This window comes from Drosophila sechellia, unplaced genomic scaffold (assembly GCF_004382195.2).
Source record: "Drosophila sechellia strain sech25 unplaced genomic scaffold, ASM438219v1 Y_36, whole genome shotgun sequence".
NCBI lineage: Eukaryota > Metazoa > Arthropoda > Insecta > Diptera > Drosophilidae > Drosophila > Drosophila sechellia.
The window spans coordinates 37,555-48,777 of NW_022611404.1; the positions used below are offsets into that span (position 1 = coordinate 37,555).

General features: G+C 38.8%; 2 protein-coding genes across 2 annotated transcripts; both read left to right on the plus strand.

Moving 5' to 3' along the window:
• Window positions 1-350: 350 nt before the first annotated feature.
• LOC116803458 lies at window positions 351-904 on the plus strand. The gene is made up of 2 exons (XM_032727167.1): window positions 351-512; window positions 581-904. Exons 1-2 carry the CDS (start codon window positions 351-353, stop codon window positions 902-904), a joined length of 486 nt encoding a protein of 161 aa, XP_032583058.1.
• Window positions 905-9,947: 9,043 nt separating this feature from the next.
• Window positions 9,948-10,567, plus strand: LOC116803456. Its single transcript, XM_032727165.1, has 2 exons — window positions 9,948-10,148; window positions 10,214-10,567. The coding sequence occupies exons 1-2, from the start codon at window positions 9,987-9,989 to the stop codon at window positions 10,565-10,567; spliced, it is 516 nt and encodes a 171-aa protein (XP_032583056.1). The 5' UTR covers window positions 9,948-9,986.
• The last annotated feature ends 656 nt before the right edge of the window (window positions 10,568-11,223 follow it).

Consider the following 11,223-nt stretch of genomic DNA (forward strand, 5'->3'; position numbering starts at 1 on the left):
CCAGCTTTGTCGTGAAGCCTCTTGGCAATTGTATCGATTACAAAAAAACTTTTTGACACGCGCACTATAACGCCCCAAAATCGTCCAACTGACACGACCACATTTTTAAAAATTTTTTGGATATAAATTTAGAATTCTTTTAGTCTTTTAAATTTCTATCGATTTTCAAAAAAAAAAATATATATATAATTTTATTATATTATATATTCAAAACTAAATTCTTCATTATATAGTAATAGCAAAACAAATACCTTTTTCTAGAGGAAACTTATGAGAAGGGCTTCAAAGGTTTAGAATTTATCTGACCTTTAACAATTTTAAAATATTTTCTTTTACAGTAGTGCTTCGACATGGCTTCCAATAAGGACAGAAAGAAGACAAAAAAGGCGAACAACGTGGACGAAAACTCTGAGCCTCAACTTTTATTTCAAGAGGTTATAGAAGAAACTGATGTTTTGGATCTTAATTTATATTCGGACATTAATGATGACTTTTTTAATGAAGCTAACCGGGTAATAAAACATCACTCGTAATATAATTACTAAAACTAACTTAAATAAATTAAACTCCAACTTCTTAGGTAGTCCAGTTTCTTATGGAAGCTAAAAGACATTTTGAAGCATCGCGAATTAAGCGATATAGTGACATTATTTTTAATCTTCATCGTCGGTATGTAGTCGGTATATTGTCATCGGAAAAAAAGTTACGGCTTGCTCTTGAACTGACTTCAACATCACAAGAAGCTATGCAAAAACTCAGAGATTTGTTGGGGGATGCCTGGAAAGAATCTGACGCATCAGCTTTACGAGAACAGTTAGTGCAAGAAAAATTACAGGAAGTTTTAATTAAGTGTGAAGGCCTGGGAGACCGAAACAGTGGTACAACTGATGACACAGCTGAGTAAGTAAATTTCATCAACTTATGAAAATCAGCTGTGGATAACTTTTGTAAAACCTGTATTAATAAACGTTACCAGTAGAGTAAAAGAATACACTACTTTCGTTGAAAAAATACAAAAGAAACAGACAGAAGAAAGCGTTTCCGACCTTGTAAAGTATATATATTCTTGATCAGGATCAATAGCCGAGTCGAATTGGCTATGTCCGTATAAAAGACTCGATCTCAGAAACTTTATTTTACATCCAAAATGACACCATTAACCCTTTCGCGCCCAACTTTTCCCCGTGAAATTAAAATTTTTTTTTATCAATAAAGTTTTTACATTAATTTTTAGAAAAATTTAGCAACAAATTTTAGAATGCCACGCGAAAGTTGCTTGTGAGCCACGTTGGGCAGTAGTGGTGTGTGAGCATTGTTTTTTTTATAGTTCACAGAAGATGAAATATTTTTCTTTATAATGACAATTTAAGTGTGGTATGACAAAAAACAGTTCTTATTGTTATTGCAGCACAGATGGACTTTGCATTTAAGGCATTTGGTCATCGGAGTTGCAGTCTGCAACGTCCTCTTTCTCCAAAAACTACCCAATGTTCAACTTGCTCATAACGTTGTGACACTGAAGGATTTGTCTGATATTTGTACTTCTTTTATTGATGCGAAGAAACTCTGTTTGGGGATCCCAATGATACCACTGAGCTTTCTCTTTCTGCATTTGTTGGTCGACCTCTCCGTTTTTGAAATGAAGTAGCGTCAGTGGATTGTAAAAGTTTATGGGCAATTTCCGATTGAAATTTTATAAGGGGAATATGTTTTTGGTTTGGGTTTACCAAGTTCACTTGTTTTCTATACAATAGCCAAGCATTTGTAATGGATGTTCCCAGGCACCAATAAAAAATTCTTATGTACCACTTTTTTATCGGTGGTTAATTTTGTAGAGCTTAATAATAGAGCTTTAATAATCCGACCGCCGAAGTGTAAATACGTTTTTTATCGAGCTCCGCACTAAATCGGTTGTTTTGAGTGAAGTGAACGCCAAATAAAGTAAACTAAAAAAACTACAAAAAACAAAAAACAAAAAAAAAATCCGAAAGCGAAAGAGACGCTCTATGCGATGCAAGCTCGCTTAAATATATAGTGATTTGTTATCTTAAATTATAAAATTATGAGTCAGAGCGACACTCGCGCTCAGCGACAGCGCGAGCAAGACGAACGCCGGCTCTCAATTCAACGCAACAACGCGTACTTCTCCTACGTCTCACCGATAACCCCAAACGCAGACATCGAGCGGTCAATAACCCATAGCCAAAGTAACCTTATTCTACAAACAAATCAAGAAAGAGCGCGCTCCTGCTCTCCCGCTCTCTTAGCTCCGACAAAAGCCAAAGCAAAACCGCAAGCAATAAACGGTACTGCTGCACTACCAGCAAAACAAAACGAAAACGTAAACAAAAAAGCTGGGTCGACCTGGCAGACTGGAATGGATCGCTACATTACAATAAAGCGAAAGCTCAGCCCGAAAAATTCAGATTTGGAAACAAGCCGAAAAATACACGCGACAACTCTACCTTGATCAAAAATGTAGCCCCTGCAAATACCAACAGATTTGCCTTGCTGGTAGATACCGCTGAGGACGTGCCGCTGGTATCCGTTGATATCGAACCGAAGAAAACAAAACCTCCGCCAATATGCATCCGCGAGAAGAGCACAAGCGGTTTTGTAAATACTTTGATTGGGCTTATTGGAAAAGATAACTTTCATATAATTCCCCTCGTAAGAGGTACTATCAATGAAATCAAACTTCAGACGAAAACGGAGGACAACTACAGAAAAGTCACAAACTATTTTACCGCACAAAAAATAGGCTTCTACACTTACCAGCTTAAAAGCAGCAAGGGCCTGCAAGTAGTCCTGAAGGGCATTGAGTCTGATGTTACGCCCGAAGAGATAACTGAGGCGCTAAAGGAAAAGGGATTTTACGCCAAAAGCGTGTTCAATATCAAAAACAGAAACAGGCAGCCCCAACCACTCTTCAAGATTGAGCTTGAACCAGAAAACAAGCCTCCTAAAAAAAACGAGGTTCACCCAATTTACAAACTCCAGCTCCTTCTGCACCGTAGGATCACGGTAGAAGAGCCGCATAAACGTAACGCTCCTGTACAATTTACAAACTGCCAAGAGTATGGCCACACGAGGTCGTATTGCACACTTCGCCCGGTGTGCGTAGTCTGTGGAGATCTCCACGACTCCAAACAGTGTCAAACTAACAAAAAAAAATGCATGCGAGAAAAAATGCAATAACTGTGGGGGCAATCACACAGCAAACTACAGAGGCTGTCCAATCTACAAAGAGCTGAAAATCCGTCTTCACAAAAGAATGAACACGGCGCGGGCAAACAAAGGAACAGCTACGCTGATACCATCAGAGACAAATCCTGAAGTAATGTTCTCGAAAGCAGCAAGTTTCGCTCCCTGGCCTACATCCAACACTAACAAGACAACATTTGCAAACGTTTTAAAATCAGGTATGACGCCTCCAACCCAAAATTCCCGTACTCCACATGAAGTTCACACAAAATTAGACACACAACAAAACTATAACCCAGCTGCGCAGCAGGAAACAAAAACTGAAGCTATGATGCAAGCCTTACAACAGAGCATGATGGAATTTATGACATTTATGAAGACCACCATTCAAGACATGATGCGTAATCAAAACCTTTTGATACAAATGCTTGTAGCCCAACAATCAAATAAATAATGGCTACCTTACGCATAGCTACGTGAAACGCCAATGGCGTTTCACAGCGCAAACTTGAGCTAGCTCAATTCCTACATGAGAAGCATATCGACGTAATGCTTCTTTCGGAAACTCATCTCACAAGCAAATACAATTTTCAAATAAGAGACTACCATTTCTACGGTACAAATCATCCCGACGGAAAAGCACACGGTGGCACCGCCATACTCATAAGGAACCGTATGAAGCACCACTTTTACAAAAAATTTGCGGAAAATAATCTTCAGGCCACATCTATCAACATTCAGCTGGATGACAACACTCTCCTTACACTAGCGCCCGTATACTGCCCCCCCCGTTTCACAGTATTAGAAGCTCAATTCCTGGATTTCTTCCAAGCACTAGGGCCACACTTCATTGCAGCAGGCGACTACAACGCTAAACATACTCACTGGGGATCGCGACTTGTGAACCCAAAAGGAAAACAGCTTTATAAGACTATAATAAAAGCCACTAATAAACTTGAGCATGTTTCCCCCGGGAGTCCTACATACTGGCCATCAGACCTCAATAAGCTGCCTGACCTGATCGACTTCACAGTTACGAAAGTCTTTGGTTAAAGCTGAATGTCTGCCGGATCTGTCATCTGATCACTCGCCTGTACTAATTCACCTCCGCCGGTACGCAGAAAACGTGAAACCACCATTCAGATTGACTTCTCACAAAACAAACTGGCTCAGGTATAAAAAATATATAAGTTCACATATTGAGCTAAGCCCAAACCTTAATACTGAATCTGATATAGAGAGCTGCACGTGTGCATTGCAATCCATCCTTACTGCAGCAGCTCTTACTGCAACACCCAAAATAACAAATAATACAATTAATTCAAAAAAGACCAACGTACAAATCGAGCAACTCGTCCACGTAAAACGACGCTTATGCAGAGAATGGCAATCTTCCAGATCCCCAACTGCAAAAAAAAGCTAAAAGTAGCCACACGGAAACTGGCCAACGCTCTGAAACAAGAAGAGGACGACGATCAGCGCCGATACATAGAGCAACTCACACCAACAGGCACAAAACAAAAGTCACTGTGGCGAGCCCACTCAACTTTTCGCCCACCGACTGAAACCGTTTTGCCGATAAGGAATTCCTCAGGTGGCTGGGCCCGTAGTGATGAAGACAAAACCACCACATTTGCCGCTTACCTACAAAATGTGTTCACGCCAAACCAGGCTACTAGCACATTCGCGCTACCGTCCTATCCCGTATTCCGCCACCAGCAACACACCCCAATTGTGTTTCGTCCTAAAGAAGTAACTAAAATAATCAAAGACAATCTCAGCCCGAAAAAATCCCCCGGCTGCGACCTTATAACACCGGAAATGATCATCCAGCTGCCACATTCTGCAGTTCGCTACATAACCAAGCTCTTTAATGCCATCACCAAACTTGGTTACTTTCCCCAACGATGGAAGAGGTCGATTATCATAATGATTCCAAAACCTGGTAAGAACCACACAGTCGCTTCATCTTACAGACCAATAAGTCTACTCTCATGTATTTCGAAACTATTCGAAAAATACCTGCTGATCCGACTTAATCAACATCTGATATACCACAATATAATCCCAGCCCACCAATTTGGATTTCGCGAAAGCCATGGAACCATTGAACAGGTGAATCGTATTACAACGGAAATAAGAACTGCATTTGAATATCGCGAATACTGCACAGCAGTATTTTTAGACGTATCCCAAGCATTCGACAGAGTCTGGCTCGACGGCCTAATGTTTAAAATTAAAACATCCCTACCCGAAAGCACACACAAACTTCTAAAGTCTTACCTCTATGACAGAAAGTTTGCAGTGCGGTGCAACACTGCCACTTCCACTGATCATACAATTGAGGTTGGAGACCCCCAAGGCAGCGTTCTTGGGCCAACCTTATACCTCATCTATACAGCCGACATCCCTACAAATAGTCGCTTAACAGTATCCACATTTGCCGACGATACAGCTATCCTTAGCCGTTCAAGGTCCCCTATCCAAGCTACAGCACAGTTGGCACTGTACCTCATCGACATTGAGAAGTGGCTCTCTGACTGGCGAATAAAAGTAAACGAGCAAAAATGCAAGCACGTGACGTTTATGCTAAACAGACAAGACTGTCCTCCGCTCTTGTTGAACAACATACCACTCCCGAAAGCAGATGAGGTAGCGTACCTAGGAGTACACCTTGACAGAAGACTCACATGGCGCAGGCACATTGAAGCCAAAAAAACCCAACTTAAACTCAAAGCCAACAACTTACACTGGCTCATCAACTCTGGTTCTCCGCTCAGCCTAGATCACAAGGTCTTGCTCTACAATTCTATATTGAAACCTATCTGGACCTATGGCTCACAGTTATGGGGCAATGCCAGCAACAGCAATATTGACATCATACAGCGAGCACAATCAAAGATCCTGAGAACCATCACTGGGGCACCGTGGTACGTTCGGAGTGAAAACATCCAAAGAGACTTAAATATCCCATCAGTTACCAACGCAATCACGGAACTTAAGGAAAAATACCATAGCAAGCTTTACACGCACCCCAAACACCTAGCGCGAGGTCTAATCCAGCTCAGCAGCCGTTCCCGTCTCCGGCGAAAGGACCTACCAACCCAGCGAATAAATTATTAGGGCCGTTTAATCATAGAACAGTTGGAAAAATAATACAACTGTTCAAAAAATACTTGTTATAGTTAAGATTTTTAAACTTATTGTTAGTTCTTATACAAGAAGATTCAATAAATAAAAAGCAAAGTAATAAAAAAAAAAAAAAAAAAAAATTTTGTAGAGCTCCATCAAACCATTTTACACACACAAGATTAGGGTTCATTTCGCATTTTATATCAAAATACTCCCTTCCGCGTTTTCTTAATTCCGCATAAAATTGCTCACAAGCAACGTTGGGCGCGAAAGGGTTAAGTAGAGAAAATTAGTGTTTACTATATTTACTAAACGCTATTCTCACGTTTTAAAATTATTGGTATAATATATTATATATAATATATATTATAATATATTTCATATATACGGGAAGCGGCAGCATAGTTTTCTTTTTTCAGAACTGAATTTTCTGATCATCGGAAGGTAATTACTTATTTTTGAAGATGAAATCTGATTGGTGAAGTCCCCAAATCTACATACATTTCGTAAACCGATTTCTGGCGTTTTTTGGCTATTTATTCTTGGATGTCGGTTTTCAAATCTTGTAGTGTTTTTGCACGGTTTACATAAACACGGGATTTCACGGGACAGATCGGGAGAGCGTGCCGGCCACGAAGTGTGTGCTGTTGCAACTTCTAGTTGGAAACAAGTGTCCCCCAAATCCAATTTTATAGCAGTGGGTAAAAAGTTCTGCATGTTTACATACCGCCCCGAATTCAATGTCACTATAACCTTATTATCCTCAAAAATCCAGGGAACAATAATTCCATCTGACCCATGTAACAATTGATTTGCCAACACGGCTAAATTAAAGCGATTCCGAAATGCACGTTGTTTTTTAATAACCGAACATCCGCCTGAAAATCCGCATCAACTAACTGAGAGGCGCGCATTTTAAAAGAGGAAGTTATGCTGCCTCACCCTGTGTATATATAGTGACGTATTTGCGCCACCCAAACTGGCCAATTTCATCAATTCCATGAATAATAAATTCTTTGGCAACGATAAACAAATTTTTTGGCAACTGCACTTCATGTTTACAAGTCCCAAAGCCTGACATAAGCAGTTTTGCCTGCTCTCTCTGAGGCTTCCCTCAACTTAAGAATCCAAGAGTAATGGTCTCTCTAAGCATCCAAGAGCAATGCTCTCCCAAAATACACTAACATATATCTGAAGAATAGAGGCTTCTGCTTAATTTCACTTACATTTAATTTTCAATCTTAAGCTGAGCATCAAACAATAAAGAACAAAAATAGGTCTCGATACTTTAATCGTCTTTTTTATATGGTAAAAACTTTGTTTTCAAAGTTGGACTAAGTTTATATACAAAACGGTTCATTTAATAGCTTCAAGGCAATTTGTTCTAGCCTTTTATTTGTAACTGGCTCAGTTGGTCATGATAGCTTTAAAATATATTTATCTCTGTGTAAAAACTCCACTCTTTTTTGGACACCCATGCGACGGTCAATATCGTGTTAAGTTTTAAGTAGAACCTCGACAATACGTCGAAAGCTTGTAACGGTCAATATCGTGTTAAGTTTTGATTGGAAACTCGACAATAGCGCGAAAGTGTTTCAACAAAAAATTTGAATTTAATATCAGGAAGATGCTGTTGAATTTGTGAGAGGCTGTAAATCGAATTGGTTACCTCAAAACCGCACGAAAAAGCAATAGTGCAACCCTATCAAAATCTATCTTAAGAGCATAAGCTAAAAATAAGAATATCAAATAAATTAGTGAAAAGACAAAAAAATCAAAGACACATACAAACTAAGATCCGTAAAACAAAAAATAAAAATTAAATTAAATTAAATAAATAAAATAAGAAAAAAAATAACAATATTAAATTCACTTGTAAACAACAACAAGAACAACAACAAAATGATAGAACCCAGAGTCGTGCCACACCTATGCCCCTGTGAGGCAGTAATATTACCCAGGTTGCCTATCTTAGGTGCCATCCCCTTAGTATATTTAGAAATACATCGGTCTAGTTGTCTAGACTGCACACTCGTGCAGTTTTTTTTAATGAATAAATAAAAATCTACTATTTTTTGTCAATTTCTTCTGTCTGTTTCGATCCCAGATTGTTGTTCTTGAATGCGGAATGAATGTAATCTGAAACATAACTTATTTGCCGATTGTTACGCCTCCAAATGAAGAACGAACATCGCCAATACGAACTCGGACGAAGACGCATTTGGGAGAAGTTTTGTAATAAAGAGATTCATTCTTATTACATACCCCGAACTGCTCCGTTTTTTTTTGTTGCGATGTCGACGCATCACTGTACATTGGCTGCCGCCAAGAGCTTATGTCGCGCCAGAGTGGCGGCGCGACGCTTGACGCCGTGTTCGCTTGTACACTGTTGAATTCTGTTGAATTCGGTTGAATTCTACTAGGGGGGAGAAGTTAACATACCCCATCTCTCGGTCTACCCAGTACTGCAAAGAGATACAACAACGACCCAACAACAAGGGACTGAGAGCCGAGCAAAAGTTCAACGAAGATCGCCAATACGAAATCTGACGAAGACGCATTTGGGAGAAGCATACAACTTTTGTAATAAGGAGATTCATTCTCATTTTTACCCCAAACCGCTCCGTTTTTTAAAAGCTTTCCTTCCTCGGCCACATGATTGTAACTGCAGTCCAATGTTATCTGATCGGCACCTGTGAACTGCGCGATCATTGTTTGGCCATTTTCGTGGCAGCTCCTCCATAAATCTCCAGAACACCATAAAAAACTATTCCCATTATTAGTCAAGTTAATTACGCTATTAAGCTTATATTCAAATAACTTACACATATGTTAGACTTCTTGGTCCGTGTTTAAAGACGGGTTCCGAAGGTATCCTGAATCTTTAGCATTGTTAATTCAAGTGAAGACAAAGAACAGTGATAATTATGCCATTATATAATTCCAAAAAATTAACGCACTGTAATAATAAAAATCTATCAGCATTTTATCAAATTACTAACATGTATTCTGTGTTAAAATGCAAGCAATTTAATTGGAATCTGCCCGGTTGGTACACTCGGCTTCCATGATACTACATCCTCGTTCCCTGCCCGGTGATGATTGTGTCGGAGTCGACAGGCCTCCTTTAAGTCGTTTTGGAAATTTTCCGTCCCCAAACACCTGCGGTGTCCTCTTGGCACCTCTTGCACACCGCGTTTTCCCCTTCTGAAATCCGGCTGGTGTAGGGCCCTGTAAGTCCTCTCTCGATTAAATCGTTTCCTTTGGGTGCCAACTCTTCGAATTCGCATGAACATTCACAAGGCTGGGATACTGTTTTCCTTTATCCTCGATATCGATTTTTGCCACGCGCACTCTACCCCAAAATCACCAAAAACTGACACGACCACATTTTTAAAAATTTTTTGGATATAATTTAAATTTATTTTAGTCTTGTAAATTTCCATCGATTTTCCAAAAAAAAAAATATAATATTTTATTATATTACTTAAGTTCATACCTAAATTCTTCATTATATAGTAGTAGCAAAAAAATACCTTTTTAAAGAGGAAACCTATGACAATTGTGTCACAAGTTTAGAATTTATCTGACCTTTAACAATTATAAAAATATTTTCTTTTACTCTGTGCCAAATATAGTAGTGCTTCGACATGGCTTCCAATAAGGACAGAAAGAAAACAAAAAAGGCGACCAACGTGGACGAAAACTCTGAGCCTCAACTTTTATTTCAAGAGGTAATAGAAGAAACTGATGTTTTGGATCTTAATTTATATTCGGACATTAATGATGACTTTTTTAATGAAGCTAACCGGGTAATAAAACATCACTCGTAATATAATTACGAAAACTAACTTAAATAAATTAAACTCCAACTTAGGTAGTCCAGTTTCTTATGGAAGCTAAAAGACATTTTGAAGCATCGCGAATTAAGCGATACAGTGACATTATTTTTAATCTTCATCGTCGGTATGTAGAAGAAGTAAATGATAATGAAGTTTTACGTCCCCAAATATTGTCATCGGAAAAAAAGTTACGTCTTGCTCTTGAACTGACTTCAACATCAGAAGAAGCTATGCAAAAACTCAGAGATTTGTTGGGGGATGCCTGGAAAGAATCTGACGCATCAGCTTTACGAGAACAGTTAGTGCAAGAAAAATTACAGGAAGTTTTAATTAAGTGTGAAGGCCTGGGAGACCGAAACAGTGGTACAACTGATGACACAGCTGAGTAAGTAAATTTCATGGATAACTTTTGTAAAGCCTGTATTAATACCCCTTTCACTACTTTCGTTGAAAAAATACTAAAGAAACAGGCAGAAGAAAGCGTTTCCGACCTTATATATGTTCTTGATCAGGATCAATAGCCGAGTCGAATTGGCCATGTCCGTATGAAAGACTAGATCTCAGAAACTAAAAAGGCAAGCTTCAAGAGAACATGTTTTTATATTTTTTATCGATTTGCAAAAAAAAAATGTTGTCACCCCACTCCAACGCCAACACTTTCGCATAATGTTTTATCATTTTTGTATAAGTTTTGTAAGATTCTATCGATTAGCGAAACACGATTTACACAACCCACCCAAAACTGCCATGCCCATACTTTTCAAAAATGTTTTGATATTTTTTAATTTTTTTTGTTTACGTTTGTCCAAAAACTTAAATTATTCATCAATATTTGCAATTACAGTAATTACAGAAATTACAGTAGTTCCAACCGTTAAATGAGCAGACCTGTGAAATCAGCTTTGCTAGTCGAAGGAAAGTTAACTAATGTATCTAGCAGAGTATTCACAATGTGATGAGGACGTTTTAGCGTTTCAGCAGCATCTCCCGTGATATACGACTCTAAATAGTGATATTTTTGAATGTCCGTTTAGAGCTGCTTGTT